At 47.3% G+C, this 18711-nt stretch overlaps 1 protein-coding gene across 4 annotated transcripts; it reads right to left on the bottom strand.

The window, feature by feature from the left end:
* Positions 1 to 12421: 12421 nt before the first annotated feature.
* LOC123078084 (uncharacterized) lies at positions 12422 to 17737 on the bottom strand. 4 transcript variants are annotated; one of them, XM_044500476.1, is made up of 6 exons: positions 17441 to 17737; positions 17038 to 17114; positions 15626 to 16061; positions 14367 to 14398; positions 13338 to 14284; positions 12422 to 12946 (listed from the first exon to the last, which is right to left on the bottom strand). In XM_044500476.1, exons 3-5 carry the CDS (start codon positions 15954 to 15956, stop codon positions 13361 to 13363), a joined length of 1287 nt encoding a protein of 428 aa, XP_044356411.1. In that variant the 5' UTR covers positions 15957 to 16061; positions 17038 to 17114; positions 17441 to 17737; the 3' UTR covers positions 12422 to 12946; positions 13338 to 13360. The 4 variants fall into 4 exon arrangements, with proteins under 4 accessions (XP_044356411.1, XP_044356413.1, XP_044356410.1 ...); XM_044500478.1 differs by having other exon boundaries at positions 15626 to 16057; positions 17441 to 17735; XM_044500475.1 differs by lacking the exon at positions 17038 to 17114 and having other exon boundaries at positions 15626 to 16057; positions 17441 to 17734.
* Between the last annotated feature and the right edge of the window lie 974 nt (positions 17738 to 18711).

Raw genomic sequence — 18711 nt, 5'->3', positions numbered from 1 at the left:
TTTACCACGCACAAGAGGGGTATGCAACGGAGAAGCTTTTCTGGTCACAGTTCGGCGCGTCGAAGCACCCCGCGTTGCTCAATGAATAGATGTCCCAGTGGGCCGAGCTTCATAGGATATCTGGCGACGCCATGAAGAACGTCATAATCCGGTTGTGGCCAAGTGAGCCTATTTCGAGTAGTTATTTTGGCCTGGTGCGGCGGCTTGTTGACGCGGTGCCACATATCGACGCTGTGAAGCGGTCGGCGTGCATTGAGGGTGCACGGATGGCCTTTGCCCGAGTCAAAACATTTTGGGGAAAGATGAAGGCCATTGATGTTGCGGCGAGGAGTCCACCCAAGGGCCAGGACCGTAATGAGCCGGAGCACTATTTTGAAGACGTCTTAGATGCCGCCCGCTTAATAGAGGGTCAATGCTCGAAAGATATAATGTTCGAGTGATTTATATAATGATGTAACAGACAACTTTATAGTTAATCTATTTATATTTTGCTCAAAAGCTTGAATTCCTCCTCTGTGGCCGTTTTAGTATAATCTGAAAGTTTTCCAGTCGTCGGCTTCAGCCCCCTCGTAGGAAGTACGGGGGTGTTCGGAAAAGCATTAAATCACTCTTTATCCAACGTCTTGGTCCATAAAGGAGGTGATAATGCGGCGAACCAGGCAATCGGACTATAGGGCGTTAACACTTTCACTTAACCATAGGAGTTTTATGGTGGGGCTACGAGATAGCCCCTGGTATGTATACGGCGCATAGTGCCTTACATATGTTGATCTAAAAAAGATCCCTTGTGTGACACGGAGAATCACTAAAGATTCGGATAAGTCGTCAAGTGGTTGACCAGCTCTCGCCGCATCATGACAGTCAGTTTTCGGCTTTCTCTACTGAGGTGCTCATCCGGTCTAGGCCAGGGCACAATCGCAGTAGTTCTCCCTTTACTACCCTACCCGATAGACCGGAACGTAGGGTAGCAAGCACAGGAGCCGGGCAACCCAACTATTGACCAAAGACAATGATTCGGAGCTGATGCATATAAGGCCAAACTTGCGACACCGAAGTACGCTATAGAGTTGTTCGGACTTTTACCGGTGACTCGTTTGTTCCCATACCGGGCCCCTGGCAAGTTATGCCGAGGCGCGTCTTGTAAGGCAGCCGTTACGGCCGGACTCGTTGTAGAAAGAGCATGAAATATAAGTTCGGGTAAAGTTTACTGGGAGCAATATGCCAATGATAAATATATAAAGAGTAAAAACCACAACCCAGCTATTTGACATGCTCGGGGTTGGGAACAGAGGAAAAGGGCATGGTACATGCTCGAAAAGAAGAGTGCGGTCTACAAAAGCTTATTTTTGGACCTCCTGTCGCACGTCTGCGCCGCCCGTCCTCGGGGATGGGCATCCTTAACGGGAGTGGCCCCTTAGGTGAGTGTGCGGATCCGAACTTCGAGAGAGTCCGAAGTAGATGTTGTCCTGATGGTCACCTGTTTTTAAGAAATATACAGAAAAATAAGAAAGACGGCTAAAACGTTACGTGGATCTTTGCAGGGTTGTCCATATTATGCTTCCGCCGATGCCCATGGTATCTTTAGTGCGTAGTTATGTACGCGTGGTGTAAACTTTGCCAGCACAGTAGGTGGGCGGCGGAAGCCGAACTGCTATTTCCGTTCTGGGAGTGGTCGAACTTCAGAGGGAAAGTGTTTCTGGCCCCTGGTGTTCAGCTGGCGAGCCGATCCGTCGTCTTTATCGCCTGGTAGCCTCCTTCCCTTGTAATCGGCGTTGAGTTTGCCTGCCTGCTTAAGGACCCAACAGTTTCTATTGGTATGACTAGCTGGCCTATCAGGGTGACCGTGAATCTGACAAGGTCGGTCCAATATCCTGTCAATGGTGGATGGTCCATCCTGGTTTGCCTTTAGTAGCTTCTTCCGTTGACCGGGCTTCGGATTGTGAAATCCGGCGTTCACCGCTGTGCTGCGGCTGTTGTGTTCGGTTTGTCGTGGCTTGCCGTTGCCATCTCGAATTTCGTAAGTGCCCGGGTCGCTGGCGTTGTTGCTTTTACGAGCAAGCCAGTTGTCTTCTCCCGCACAAAAGCGAGTCATTAGAGCGGTAAGAGTTGTCATGGACTTGGATCCTTCCTGGCCGAGGTGACACGCTAGCCATTCATCCCGGACGCCGTGTTTGAAGGCTGCGAGGGCTTCTGCATACATACAGTCGACAATTTGGTTCTTTTTGACTAAGAACCTAGTCCAGAACTCCCTGACTGACTCGCCGGGCTGCTGGACAATGTGACTTAAGTCATCGGCATCTAGAGGCCGGACATATGTTCCTTGGAAGTTGTCTCGAAAGGCGTCTTCCAAGTCTTCCCAGCTATCAATAGAATTTTCTGGTAAACTGTTTAGCCAGTAGCGAGCTGGCCCCTTAAGCTTGAGAGGTATGTATTTGGTGGCATGAAGGTCATCTCCGCGAGCCATGTGAATATGGAGGAGGTAGTCCTTGATCCATACCGCGGGATCTGTTGTTCCGTCGTATGATTCGATGTTAATGGGTTTGAACCCGTCTGGGAATTCATGCTCCATTACCTCGTCGGTGAAGCAGAGAGGGTGTGCGGCTCCTCTATGTTGGGCCACACTGTGAAGCACCTCCGGCGGACTCCGCTTACGGAGTTCGGACCGGGCGTGGTTGGCTCTGTAGTGTCCGAATGGGTGACCATCATAGTCGGTCGGGGTGTATCTCCGTGATCTGTACATCGATCTTGTGCGCCCTGCTCTATCCTCCGGTCTCGGTTGATGTCGCGGGTGTTCCCTCGAGCTGTTTTACTCTTGATTTGACGGCCGGATGGGTTGGTATGTTGCTCTGTTTGGGCTGCTGCTTTGTCTGGACCGAACTGTGGCCGGCCCGCCGCATTGTTCGATGGTGGTGTGGGCTCCAGCGCCCTGCCATCGTATTGAGGGAGCCACCTGCCCTTTGGGTGGCTTTTGTCTGGGCTACTAAGGCCGTATTCCTCGGCGGCCAAGACCTCGGTCCATCTATCATTGAGCAAATCTTGGCTTTCTTGAAGTTGCAGCTGCTTCTTCCTTAGGCTCCTTGCAGTGGCTATAAGTCGGCATTTGAAACGCTCCTGCTCGAGAGGTTCCTTAGGCATGATAAAATCCTTGTTGTCGAGGATCTTCTCTTCCTCGAAGGGTGGGAGATAATTGTTGTCCTCCGAGTCTCCATATGTGGCATGTTCATCAGGGCTGTCTTGCCCACTTTCCTGTTCCTCCTGTTCGGATTCTACCTCGACAGGGTCTTCATTGTCCGGAGTGTTATCTTTTCTGGTGCTAGCAGTGTTTTCTCTTGGGCGATGTGGCTTGGAGCGGCGCCGTGGGCGCTGGTGTTCGGACTGTGTACCAAGAGGTTTATTCGTGACTTGATCCTCCTTGTCATCGTCGAGAGCGTTGTCGGGTGTGTCTATCATACACACGCCATACCAGGAAGTGGCCATCCTGTGTCTAGCGGGTAGGAGGCTCTGGCCCTGCCCCTCATCGTCATCCATACTGGCGATGTCTTCAGAGCGGGGGTCAGGCGTGTTGGTTGGGTCCTCGACGGTGGCTATAAAGTGGGTGGCGGGTGGGAAGCAAATTTCTCCATCATCCGTCGTAAGTTCGAACCGAACATAGTTCGGCGACGAGCCATCTGCCAGGGATAGGTTTTTTAATGAGTTTAGTAGGTCGCCCATGGGCGAGTGTTGGAAGACATCTGCGGCGCTGAACTCGAAGACCGATAACCGATCGAGTTCGGTATCCATGGGCTCTCAGGGTTCGGAACTCGACACTGGAGAAGAGTCTGGGGTTCCGTTGACGCAGATGCCGTACGCAGCGGAATCTGCGAGCGGCTCCAACGTCGCAGAATCGATAGCCCCTGCGATGGCATTGAGCTTCCCATCTTCGGGGGACTTGATCTGCTCCGGATCTAAGGCCAGAGTTGCTGCAGGAGCTCTCTCCTGGATGCGGCCCGATGACAGGTTTAAGCCATGTCCACCTGGGCGGAGGGGAGCGATTGCCGCGGTCTCGAATCCGTCGAAGATCAAGTCTCCACGGATGTCCGCAACGTAGTTCAATCTTCCGAATCTGACCTGATGGCCAGGGGCGTAGCTGTCGATCTGCTCCAGATGGCCAAGCGAGTTGGCCCGTAGTACGAAGCCACCGAACACGGAGATCTGTCCGGGGAGAAAGGTTTCTCCCTGGACAGCGTCATCATCGACGATTGAAGGGGCCATCAAACCTTTTGACGACGGCACAGTGGAACTCTCAATGAAAGCACCAATGTCGGTGTCAAAACCGGCGGATCTCGGGTAGGGGGTCCCGAACTGTGCGTCTAGGATTGATGGTAACAGGAGACGGGGGACACGATGTTTACCCAGGTTCGGGCCCTCTCTATGGAGGTAATACCCTACTTCCTGCTTGATTGATCTTGATGAATATGAGTGTTACAAGAGTTGATCTACCACGAGATCGTAATGGCTAAACCCTAGAGGTCTAGCCTATGTGTATATGGTAATGAATGTGTCCTATCCGGACTATTCTCTCCGGTTTATATAGACACCGGAGAGATCTAGGGTTACATAGGGTCGGTTACATAAGAAGGAATCTTCATAGTTGATCACCTAGCTTGCCTTCCACGCCAAGGAAAGTCCAATCCGGACACGAGTATGGTCTTCGGTCTCCATGTCTTCACAGCCCATCAGTCCGGCCCATGGATAGCAGGCCGGACGCCCAAGGACCCTTTAGTCCAGGACTCCCTCATATGGCGTCTAGACTTTTGTGGCAATGATGATGCCGGGAGCGATGCTGGCGACACGGCAGTGGTTGCGGTAGTCGGCTCTTGTCCGGCGCGTCCATGCTTTGGTTTGTTTGTTGCTATGGAGTCGAAGATGCGGCGGTGGGCCCTGTGGTGTACGACGATTGCCTGTAGGTGGCCCATTGGGCGATCTTCCGTGGCGCCAACTGTGCCTGGTTTTGTCCTTCAGAGTTCTCCGTCAGAGTCGGAGTGTCTGGCCATAGTGTTGGGGAACGTAGTAATTCAAAAAAATTCTACGATCACGCAAGATCTATCTAGGATATGCATAGCAATGAGACGGGAGAGTGTGTCCACGTACCCTCGTAGACAGAAAGCGGAAGTGTTTAGTAACGCGGTTGATGTAGTCGAACGTCTTCACGATCCAACCGATCCAAGTACCGAACGTACGACACCTCTGTGTTCAGCACACGTTCAACATGATGACGTCCCTCGAACTCTTGATCCAGTAGAGGGTCGAGGGAGAGTTTCGTCAGCACAACGGCATGGTGACGGCGTTGGTGATGTGATCCGCGCAGGGCTTCGCCTAATGTGACGCCCCCGTTTTGACCGTACACTAATCATACATGCAAACGTGTACGATCAAGATCAGGGACTCACGGGAAGATATCACAACACAACTCTAAAAAAAGTCATACAAGCATCATAATACAAGCCAGGGGCCTCGAGGGCTCGAATACAAGTGCTCGATCATAGACGAGTCAACGGAAGCAACAATATCTGAGTACAGACATAAGTTAAACAAGATTGCCTTAAGAAGGCTAGCACAAAAGTAGCAACGATCGAAAAGTCAAGGCCTCCTGCCTGGGACCTCCTAACTACTCCTCGAAGCCGAACTCCACGTAGAATCATCCTCGGGATCTCTAGCTCCTGGACTCCAGCATCTGGTTGCGACAACCAGGTATAGAAAGGGGAAAAGAGGGAGAAAAGCAACCGTGAGTACTCATCCAAAGTACTCGCAAGCAAGGAGCTACACTACATATGCATGGGTATATGTGTAAAGGGCCATGTCGGTGGACTGAACTGCAGAATGCCAGAATAAGAGGGGGATAGCTAATCCTGTCGAAGACTACGCTTCAGGCCACCTCCATCTTGCAGCATGTAGAAGAGAATAGATGGTAAGTTCACCAAGTAGCATCGCATAGCATAATCCTACCCGGCGATCCCCTCCTCGTCGCCCTGTTAGAGAGCGATCACCGGGTTATATCTGGCACTTGGAAGGGTGTGTTTTATTAAGTATCCAATTCTAGTTGTCATAAGGTCAAGGTACAACTCCGGGTCGTCCTTTTACCGAGGGACACGGCTATTCGAATAGATAAACTTCCCTGCAGGGGTGCACCACATAACCCAACACGCTCGATCCCATTTGGCCGGACACACTTTTCTGGGTCATGCCCGGCCTCGGAAGATCAACACGTCGCAGCCCCACCTAGGCACAACAGAGAGGTCAGCACGCCGGTCTAAATCCTATGGCGCAGGGGTCTGGGCCCATCGCCCATTGCACACCTGCACGTTGCGAACGCGGCCGGAAGCAGACCTAGCCTAGCAGGCGTTCCAGTCCAATCCGGCGCGCGCCACTCAGTCACTGACGTCACGAAGGATTCGGCTGATACCACGACGTCGAGTGCCCATAACTGTTCCCGCGTAGTTGGTTAGTGCGTATAGACCAAATGGCCAGACTCAGATCAAATACCAAGATCTCGTTAAGCGTGTTAAGTATCCACGAACGCCGACCAGGGCCAGGCCCACCTCTCTCCTAGGTGGTCTCAACCTGCCCTGTCGCTCCGCCACAAAGTAACAGTCGGGGGCCATCAGGAACCCAGGCCCACCTTTACCAGGATGGAGCCACCTGTCCTTTCAGCCCCCTCATCAGAACCACTTGCGGGTACTCAACGAGCTGACCCAACTTTAGTCACCACATGTGTCATGTATATAAAGTATATAGTATATACCCGTGATCACCTCCCGAAGTGATCACGGCCCAGTAGTATAGCATGGCAGACGGACAAGAGTGTAGGGCCACTGATGGAACACTAGCATCCTATACTAAGCAGTAGGACAGCAGGTAAGGGTAACAACTGTAGCAACAATGACAGGCTATGCAACAGAATAGGATTAACCGAAATCAGTAACATGCTACACTACTCTAATGCAAGCAGTATAGAGAAGAATAGGCGATATCGGGTGATCAAGGGGGGCGGGGCTTGCCTTGTTGTTTTGGCAAGAAGGGTTCGTCGTCGATGTAGTCGACCACAGGGGTACCGGCATCGGTCTCAGGGTCTACCGGAAAGAAGTAACAAAGGGGGAACACAATAAATAACAGAGCAATCAAAGCATCACAAAGCATAACATGGCAATATGATGTGCCGGGTGTGACCTAACGTATGGCTACACGATAAAGGCGAAGGGGGAATTCAACCGGGAATGTATTCCCGGTTCCGGATCTGTATCAAACAGATGACCGGAGGGGGAATGTTCCATGTTCAGCATGCTAGGGGCATGTGACAGATGAACGGACCGCGTATTCGGATTCGTTGGATTTTTCTGAGCAACTTTCATGTAGAAAACATTTTCATCCGAGTTACGAATTATTTTATATGAATTTTCAAAGATTAAACCATTTTCTAGAATTATTTAAATTAACATAAAAGGGAATTATGACGTCAGCAGAGTGTCAACATGACATCAGCAGGTCAACAGACCCGCTGACTGGTCAAACTGGCCAGTGGGTCCCACATGTCATAGACAGAGGGCTAGCAGTGGGTTATTTTAATTAAACAGGGGGGTTAATTAGCAGCTGGGCCCCACATGTCAGTGACTAATTAGTCTAACAAGTTAATTTTATTTATAAAAACGTTTAGTTAGCCTAATTAACAGACGGGGCCCACATGTCAGTGCATAGTAACTGCGTTGACCAGAGTCAACGTGGTCAACTAGCGCGCCGGGGCCCCCTGGCAGCCTCACTGGGGTGGCCCCCATAGGGCCACGTTGGCGCCAGGTCGGCACGGCGGCCGGAGCAACGCCGGCGACCAAAACGCACGGCGGCGCGCACGGGAGGCTGCTGGATTTGCGCTATGGTGGCTCAAATCGGACGCGGCTGGACTCGTTCGAATGAGAAGACGACGGCGAGGCGATCTGGGGTGGTGGCAGAGGCTGCGGTGGTCGGGAACGTCGACGGCGAGCGGCGAGGCGGACGCCGGACTTCGGTCGTCATCGGGATCGGGGCTGGGTGCGTTTGCGGGCAAACCAAGCGGCTAGACGAGGCCTACGCAGTGCGGTGAGCGCGATGGTGGCACGCACGTGACCCAAGGGTCACCGTGGCTACGCCGGCGACAAGCGCGAGCGGCGGAGTGTTCGGTCGTCGGTGGCATCGGCGGCTACGAAACGTGGGTGAGCTAACGGAGAGGGGGAGGAGAAGCGGGAGCTCACAGCAGAGCCATAGGGAGTGGCAGTGAGCTCGGGGAGGGCGCGAGGTAGCCGGAATCGGCGACGAACGCTGGCGATCCGAAGGTTGAAGACGAGCTCGTTCCGGTCGGAGTAGAGGCGCTCGGCTCGGTCCCGATGGCGTTGGCGACGTAGACGATGGCGAGGAAGACGGTGAGCTCCAGATCGAGGCACGGGAGGCACGGTGGCCACGGAATCGAGCGGCGACGGCGGCGAGCGTTTCGGGTGAGGTGGGGAACGAGAGAGGGAGAGGCACGCGGGGGCGAATGGATGAAGATGACGAGAGGGGAGGCCACGGTGGAGATCTTATCCACCCCGACGGCCTGTAGCGGCGTGGTCGGCGAGGTGGGTTCGGCGGCGACGGCGGGCGCGCCTCGGCCGCTTGAACAGAGAACGGGGGAGAAGGAGGAGGCCGTGGTGGGCTGAGCTCTAGGCACTGTGCACTTAGGCCTGTGCACAGTGGCCTTTTCTATTTTCCTTTTTTTATAGAAAGGGGGTTTAGTAATATTTTAAGCTTCCATATGATTTTGCAAAAATGTGAAACTTGGTCACATAATTACTTTGCAATATCCAGCACTGCCACAAAAAGTTTGGGCATTTTTGGACTTCATTTGAATTTATTCAATAATGAAAAGGGCATTTTAAAGGCTGTTTTTGCTCTGTTAAAATGCATTAGGCCCATTTAGAAATGATGATGATGTTGTGTTCCTTAACAGTAAATAGTTTTGGATTATTTGCTAAAAGGTGAACATTTTTCCAACAAGTTTTGATCAACTTCATTTTTGCACTTGCAAATTGAATTTGATTCCAAAGTGGAATTTCAAATGAGATTTGAATCAAAGGTGATTAAGCACTGTTTGGAAGAATGATTAGCTTAACCACAGTGGGTTACCGTAGCATGACACTGAGGGTGTCACACCTAAGAACTACGACAATATGACCGAGGTGGTAAACTGTGGAGGAGGGCACCACACACGGCTAAGAAACAACTGTTGTGCCTTTGGGGTGCCCCCTGGCCACATATATAAAGGTGGGGGAGGAGGAGGCCGGCGGCCAAGGAGGGCGCGCCAAGGGGGGAGTCCAATTAGGATTCCCAATCCTAGTTGGATTCCTAATCCTAATTGGATTCCCCTTCCTATTCCAAAAGGGGGAAGGAGGGAAGGAGAGGGAGAGGGAAAGGAAAGAGGGGGCCGCGCCCCCTCCCCCTAGTCCAATTCGGACTGCCTTGGCCTTGTGGCCTGCCCTCTCCTACTCCCTTATGGCCCATTAAGGCCCATAACTTCCCTGGGGGGTTCCGGTAACCCCTCGGTTCCCCGATAAATATCAGAAACATCCCGAAACCTTTCCGGTGTTCGAATACCTTCGTCCAATATATCAATCTTTACCTCTCGACCATTTCGAGACTCCTTGTCATGTCCATGATCTCATCCGGGACTCCGAACAAACTTCGGTCACCAAAACACATAACTCATAATACAAATCGTCATTGAACGTTAAGCGTGCGGACCCTACGGGTTCGAGAACTATGTAGACATGACCGAGACACATCTCCGGTCAATAACCAATAGCGGAACCTGGATGCTCATATTAGCTTTATCGGTCAAACCACATAACAACATACGTTATTCCCTTTGTCATCGGTAAGTTACTTGCCCGAGGTTCGATCGTCGGTATCATCATACCTAGTTCAACCTCGTTATCGGCAAGTCTCTTTACTCGTTCCGGAATGCATCATCCCGCAACTAACTCATCAGTCCATTGCTTGCAAGGCTTATGGTGATGTGCATTACCGAGAGGGCTCAGAGATACCTCTCCGATACACGGAGTGACAAATCCTAATCTCGATCTATGCCAACTCAAGAAACACCATCGGAGACACATGTAGAGCATCTTTATAATCACCCAGTTACGTTGTGACGTTTGATAGCACACAAGGTGTTCCACCGGTCTTCGGAAGTTGCATAATCTCATAGTCAGAGGAATATGTATAAGTCATGAAGAAAGCAATAGCAATAAAACTAAACAATTATAATGCTAAGCTAACGAATGGGTCTTGTCCATCACATCATTCTCTAATGATATGATCCCGTTCATCAAATGATAACACATGTCTATGGTTAGGAAACTTAACCATCTTTGATTAACGAGCTAGTCAAGTAGAGGCATACTAGGGACACTTTGTTTTGTCTATGTATAAGTCATGAAGAAAGCAAAAGCAATAAAACTAAACAATCATAATGCTAAGCTAACGGATGGGTCTTGTCCATCACATCATTCTCTAATGATATGATCTCGTTCATCAAATGACAACACATGTCTATGGTTATGAAACTTAACCATCTTTGATTAACGAGTTAGTCAAGTAGAGGCATACTAGGGACACTTTGTTTTGTCTATGTATTCACACATGTACTAAGTCTCCGGTTAATACAATTCTAGCATGAATAATAAACATTTATCATGATATAAAGAAATATAAATAACAACTTTATTATTGCCTCTAGGGCATATTTCCTTCGCGCTGGTGGCTGAGTTTTGACGCAGATCTTCATATAGGTTCACGTGTCCGCTATGGTGTGGGTCGAGTCAAAGATCGCCTACGGCGAAGTCGGAGTATTTTGCTCAAAGTTTATGGATGGTGATGATGCCTCTAGGGTAGGAGCAATGACTATGACGTATGTGTGTTGTCTCGACAAGGCCCTCTTTGGACTGGTGTGCAAAAAAAAGGACATCCACAATATTAAACAAAAAATATGTAGAAATTTATTTTATATTATGGATTTTGATATATTTCTCTACAAATATTGTCAAACTTAATAGGTTTGTGTTTCCAAAAAGTAATACACATTATATTTTGGCGCAGCAAAGCGCGCCAAACCCTTCTAGTAGATACACTATGCTCTTTAATTTTGGAGCTCTCTCCTTTAATTTAAGTGTTTAATATCTGATTTGGTTCATGATTTTGACTCGGTTAATGATTTTATCAATTGGGGTGTTCAATTTGAATCATGTTCACAATTGACTCTGTCAACGATTTTGATTGAGGTTATTTTGAATTTAATTCATGATTTTCATTCAATTGAGGTGTTTAATTTTGGATGTTTCATAATTTTGACTAGGCCGGCAATTTCAATTGAGGTGTTCAAATTTTGGATCTGGTTCACGATTTTAACTCAGTTAACGATTTTGATTTTGGTTATTTTGAATTTGTTTCATGATTTTCATTCAATTGAGATGTTTAATTTTGGTTGGGTCAACGATTTAAATTGAGATTTCTAGTTTTGGAGTCATTCATGATTTTGAACGGGTCAATAATTTCTCTCACATCAATCAACAACAACCAGCGTATAACAAAACGTCAACAACCGTCCTATAGGACGGATATAACATGCCGTCGCCAGTGCAGGAAACTTTCCCACATACATGTGGGGTTTTTTTTTTATCTGGAATACCTTGCATTTCATTTACGGGGGACCAACCATGTGGGTTAATTAGCACAGAATCACAGCTTTTGAAAGGGACCTGGAAAACACCACATTATAAATAAAAATAGTCCATCATCTCTCTCACGCGTCAAACCAAATATTTTTTTGTTGAAAACGGCGCAGCAAGTGCATACAACCCTTCTAGTGATCATATTGTTGTTAAGGTGAATGGCTTGTTGGAGAATAGGGTATTTGATCCAGTTAAGATATCTCGCGAACAAAATAGGGTTGCACATTGCTTAGCGACGGATAGCACTGTGGCTTAACCAATCACCCTTTGTTGCTGAACTTCTCATGAACGATTGTAACCCTGTGAAGGTTAGATGATTTTCGGTGAACAGTGACACTCGTGCATGGCACGAAGGAGTACGAAGTGATCGGGGGGCAGAATTTTCAAACTAAACGAAGTGGAAGCAGTACTTAGTGATTGGCGTCATTAGATCAACGATTGGCGGCCTGAATTCATACTAAAAAGAAGTGGCAAGTAGAGTTAACTGAAATTGGAGAGGGGTGTTTGATTCTTCAGATTTTTGGTGCCTGACATAATATCCGCTTCCGGTTTCCCAATTCTGCAGCGTCTGCCAATCCGTTGCAGAGAAGAAAAAAGGATACGAAGCTGCTAAAGACGAACAATATAAAAAAGGGGAGAACACTTCTGTTCTGTTCTGGACGAAGAGAAAGACATATTCCTTGTAAACATAATCCCCATAAATCCATCGACGCCTTCGGTGATGCATTTTAATCAAACAAATAGCATCAGCTATGTACGATAGTTCCCAAATTATGTATCAGATCAAACAATCGCTGGTGCGCATAACCAATAATACGAAGAAGAAAAACTGCAAACATAACAATCTACCATGCTGGATCCTACCTTCAGCCTGAAGGCCATCCCCTTCTCTGTTAGGTTACTTGCTAATAAGCTGCGACGGGGTCTGCAAGAACCCTCAGTTGCATAGTATAGAAACTGTTATTATTCTTCTATCCTGGAAACCGATGACAGCACTCCGAGTTCCCAACTCTGAACATGACGAGTGGGAGGAACTTCTAGTACGATGGTTGCCCGACAGCAAATATCTTTCACATGATTTGCTTGGGATTCTCCCCGAATCTTGAACCCATACTTCTAGTACGACTACAAAACCCACATGATATGCTTGGGAGTTCACTTCCTCTTCAAGAACCCTCCTACAAGCAGAGAAAAAATGGTACCATATAAGTATGTTTTCCATGCTGTATTCACTACAACCGACAATGGTACAAGAAATTTGCCATCACAGTACAAGTTAGGGTCTAAATAGCTAAGTTTGTCAAAAAAATATGGGTTCAAGATTCGGGGAGAATCTGGGGGATGTCCGATTCTCAAGGTTCTGGGAGAATCGGCCAAAAGAACTGGTCCATATCCTTGAGAGGCGAAGTAACAGAACTACGTAGTTAATTGCCACCAGAACTGAATTACCAGAACACAAGAACTACGTAGTTAATTGCCACCAGAACTGAATTACCAGAACACAAGAACTACATAGTTAATTGCCACCAGAACTGAATTACCAGAACACAAGAATGTGAAGCTGCTCACCTGTGTGATGACTGAGTACTATGCTATTCTCTCCAGTGCCTCGCCCAGAAGCCCTTCTTCCTTGTTGACTCGCTCTCTGAAACTAACCGGGGTGGCCGGGAGCCAATTGAGAAATGCCTCCTCAAAAATGGCCGACTGAATGAGTCCTTCATACTGATCCTTGTGCCTAATCTGGGAACTCTCTTACTTTTCTTTTGATGCTTAGAGCTCCCATCTAGATCACCATCGAGTATCACATTTGTAGGTATCTTGTTCTTTATCTTTGATTCCAGCTTACCGAATAGCTTCACAGTACATTGTTCACCGTGGGTGCATACGGGACAAGGAGGATCATATTTCTCAGCTTCTGCAGTTAAGCTATCCAGGCAGTCAGCATGGTAAACATGGCCACACAATAAAACAGCGACAACACCCAGATCCTGGGCATTCCACGCTGACCTTTCCTTTAGTGGCTTTAAACATAGTTTGCACACCTCTTGGTCAGGGGAGACGGTAGTACGATTTGAAGCATTTGATCGAGTCATTTTACTTGAAACGGAACCTAAGAGCTCACTATCAATTGACCATCTCTCTCTTTGGGATGATGCAACCATTTCAGAAAATGTTCGCATTGACCAACCATCAGATGACTCTCCATGTGATCCTGCTACAGATAAATCATTGCTGCAGACTGAGAGCATGGAGGGGGAAGGCCTTCCTTCAGGAGAGTTGCTCTCATTGAGAGACCTGAGAGATGGAATCTTGCTGTCTGAGACCTGTCTATATAGTTGATATCCTGGTGAGCGACGTGCTTTCCTCATTGAGTCTGTATCAATCCCTAGAGAATGCCCCCTAGAGGATGAAGGATCTGCTCTGGATACTACAGGTGGTGTTGAAGGGACAGAGGTTGATGCCTTCGTATCTGAAGCAACACTTACCATGTCTAGTGATTTCCTACAAAGCTTTGCCTACAAAAGAATAGAGCTGTTAGAAATAAATTGTATCAATCTTAAGATTGCATATAACATAAAAGTAGCAGCTACTGTATACCTCGGGGGAGGAGTTACTTGCAGTGGGTCTATCTGGTGAGCAAAAAAGAAAGAGATCAGCAAAAAATGATCAAGTAAATCAATATTGAGGCGTTAAAACATAGTGATGTCGAACCATGTCCAGTGAAAAGGAATAATTGGATAAGGGCATGTACAATGGTGGCATATGGATACAGATGCCTCATGATAAAAAATAGCTTGAGGCATCTATATTGATTTTTTCTCCCCAATGCAAGCTACTACTAGTGGGCCTCATCAAAGAATAGAAAGTAGACTCCTGCTACAGATGCATCCCTACTCTCCACTTTTAACTTTTTCAACTTTATGCACCAGACCACATTTTTTCAACCCAAACACCCGTCTCCTACCGAGGATCCCGCTATCCCATACGAACCTACTTTTCCTGACATCCGATCCTACATGGCGTCCGGAGCATCACCCTAGGGCTATGCATTGGCCATGCCCTAAATGCAGTCACAATGCCATATAGTTTGAAGAATGCCACTTTAATTGCTCGCCCACAGAAATGGTTTTATTCTCTAGAATGCTATACAACTCAATATACACCCAGATAACATGGTTCATGGCTAGCATTTAAAGCCATATTTTTGCATGGATACTTTTGCTCCCTCCTGAACCAGGCTGAAAGCTGGTTGGACCACCAACTACTGTGGGCATTGCCAATGTTGTAGTCTAATATGCGGGCTGCTCAAACCCTATATGCTGCAAGACGATGTTATGGCTGTGTTGCTGTCGAAACCTTGTGTATCATCTGGAGGCATTGATTCAGTGTTAGATGGTTTCCCTATATGATGATGTTGTTTTCCTGCTAGCTGTTGAACAGAACAATGTGTCCATGAGTGGGTCTGCTAATCCTGGTCGAATCCTTGACGCCACGCCACAACGTGCCAGCATAGACGATGACCCAATTCATCCTTTTCTATTGGTTTCATGGAGCCAGATCACAGTGATGGTGATTGAGTATATTCACTATATATGGGGGCATTTTTAGTAAACTGTCATCTTAGTGTGGTAGCTTTGCATGGCAAAAGGGATGGTGGTTGCAATGGCATATTTCGACTAGTAGTGACAACAACGTTGTCCCAAGTAATTCTTTTTGTACCAAAGAATTACTAGTATTTGGACTTATTTGACTACAAAGAACATCACTGTTACATCCCACATCCCAGCATGTTTACAGAATGCAAAATAGCATACAAGAATCAAAACATGCCGCATATCATGAACTGAATTATTTACCTCTAGGATCAGATTGTGCAACTTTAGATGTTTCCATCTTCTTTTCTGATTTCTGCCACTTGACCTTGTGGAACAGTTCAGAAGGGCTACCGCCATTAGAAAAGCCTTCAGTTGGCGCAATGGAACCACTCTTTGTTTCAGGCCTAATGCTTCCACTACTATGGTTGGACAAAAATGTGGGGATTTCCATTATGTCTTCTATATGTGTTCTGTTATCCCATCGGAAGCTCCATGATGGGGAGTGTCTTACATTCCTGTAAGCTGACACTTCAACTGGAATGATACATGGCTGAGGCCTCTGCTTTGCAGCAATACAGCAATTAGCTCCCATGTCGGCCGAGCAAAAGAAATCTATATGATGCTGATTTGATCACCCAAACTCAAAATGCTGAGAATCCATCCATGTGATGCAAATTCATGAGCTCGCTCTACCTGGCTGACATAAAAAGAGTACAACAATAAGGATTGCCTTCAATCAAGACATGAAAAATACATGAGTAGAACTACTATCTAGCTTAGACAGCTAGGGGTACAAGTACAAATCAAAATAAGAAAGCAAACCCAACAAGGAATCTATGGAGCTTCTACAGCAAGCTATTCTCAAGAAAAAAGTACACTTTGAAAGTACTGAACTTCAAAAAATCTAAATTCTTGCATTCCATATGTTATCTAACATGGACCTACAAAAGCAGTATAAAAAGGAGGCATGGTCACCTATGTGTGGCAAATGGGAAAAGTGAGAGGACATGAAAGTCTAAAGAAGAAACATATTTTAATATGAAGTCCACATACTTGATAGTACGATCAGACAGGGTTCATCAATTAAATTAGGGTAAAACTTAATCTTACAAAAATTAAAAAGTGAAATTATTCACTTATTTTCCTATTTAATTTTGCATAGTCTAGACAATATATAAATCATGGAATTGATTTAAGGGAAGGACAACGTGAAGATTTAGCAGCATGCATTCCACACATAAGTATCCCCTGATGACATTTCTAACAAATTCTCCAAGAAGCTGAACATCAACATCCATAAAGCAACCACTTAACCTATTCACAATAAAAAAAATAAAGGGGAATACAAAAGGATGCTTGCGTATAATTGAAGGCACAAAGCAGGGAAGCCAGCTAACCGCAGTGGGTGAAACTATGTGATAATGTGAAGGGAGAAAGCCGCCGTTAGGTGGACCAGTATCCAAGACATTCCAATACTTAAAGACACTCAAGGGGCACTGATTCCTCTCCCCACACAACACACTAGCTAGGCGTATATCACATTTATTCCCGTGTCAATTTCAGACCACAGGGCCGAATGACAAATAAATAATATCTTAAACACGGAATCGCATGAAAGCAACATAACAAAGAAAAACGGCGTATGCTTGTGTGACTCAAGCGCGAGATTATACCAAAGTAGGTTGCTAGGCGCAGTTCATCACATCGAGATGGCTTTGAATCCAGATTTCTTTTCCAGCGGGAAACAGTGCTGTAAAATTTTAACCATCACAAGTAGTACATCATGAAGTGAAAGGATAGCCAGTAATCAAACAGTAAATCCAGCAGGCAAAATCGCGAACAGGGGAACATCAGGTCAGGCCTATATCCCACAATCACAGTTCATAATAATATCACAGTAATAAGATTACCAAAAAGAAAGAACAGACTTTCGGGAAAAAAAACTAGCGGCGGTGGGGACCCGCACAATTCATCGGAAACTGGCCGCACGACTACCAACACTTCACCAAACCACCGAAATTCTCCGAGTTTACCCCACCTACCGCACCAAGCAGTCCCACAATTCGCGGGAATTACCTCGAATCACGCGAGTAGGCAGCCCCGATCAGGGAGTGGCGGCGTCCAGGCACTTGCCCCACAGCGCCACCGTCGCGGAGGATCCCGGCGGTCTGGCACCGGGTCTGGATCTGGCAGGTGACAAGGACCGACCGCGGCGCAACGGGCGCGCGCCGGGCTGGGATACGGCTCCGCTCCGCTAGGGCTGGTGCTGTCCCCGGGAGAAGCGGCGAGCGGAGGAGAGGGAAGCGAAGGAGAGAGAGAGGGAGAGAGGTGGGGAGGGGAGTGTGGTGTGGGTATAAAAACTGGTAGGAATGGGTCTCCGCTCCGCGCTGCGGAGTATTGCTCCGGCCACACCGGTGGACACCAGGGGCGCAGTCGTGACGCTTCCGAGTGCGAGTGCCGGACCACGTGGCTCGCCGCGTGTCACAGGATGTGAGGGACCACTTGCATTGACCCTCTTGGCCATTCGGCTGCAATAGGTGTTGCCCGCTTGGGATCCAGCGGCGACTTCACTGGCTTGTGGGCCATCTGTAGGGATGCGAAAAGTCGGTGCCGTTTTGTTTTCCTTTTTCTGCGCCAAGTGAACTAAGTTTTTTAGCCATAGTTACATGGACCATAAATTTAACCAACTACTCCCTCCTTTCCGGTTTATAGGGTTTAATTCAAATATCTCACCAACCAAGGTAGATGGTGAGTGGTGGAATACTTTTTGTAATTTGCAAAAGCACCCAATTACTGTTCTTGTTTTCCTCAAAAAATTATGTTCATCAAATACATTAATTGCAATGCGTGCATGCATAAAGTACATGCATTAGTCAATTTTCTCTTAATACTTGCATGCAATGATTTAATACACCTTGGAATCTGAACACGTGATGGGGAACAACCAAATTGAACCTTATAAAATGAAAAAACTAAAATTTTGAGATAAGCCCTATAAACTGGAAAGGAAAGACCATGATAGACTACTCATAATGGGAGTAACATACTAGATGATAACATTACACATATCTAGATAAAATATAGTGTAACATGTGATGTATGTGTAGTGTGTTCTACGACTAGCCACAACGGTGTTACTAGTCTATGTTACTACCTCTATAGTGGGGAGTAACATATATGTGATGTCATGCAACACTTCATTCATTACGTTATAGACTCGTCTTGTCTTGGTATGCGTGATGTTACTCATACTTCCTCTGTTCCAAAATATAGTGCGTCCGCGCTTTCCGAGGTTCAACTTTGACCATAAATTTAACCAACGAGACCGACCGCGGCGGGAGCAAAAA

Source organism: Triticum aestivum, chromosome 3D (genome assembly GCF_018294505.1).
Source record: "Triticum aestivum cultivar Chinese Spring chromosome 3D, IWGSC CS RefSeq v2.1, whole genome shotgun sequence".
NCBI lineage: Eukaryota > Viridiplantae > Streptophyta > Magnoliopsida > Poales > Poaceae > Triticum > Triticum aestivum.
The sequence above is the reverse complement of the archived record's forward strand: the minus strand, read 5'-3'. Positions and strand labels throughout refer to the sequence as shown.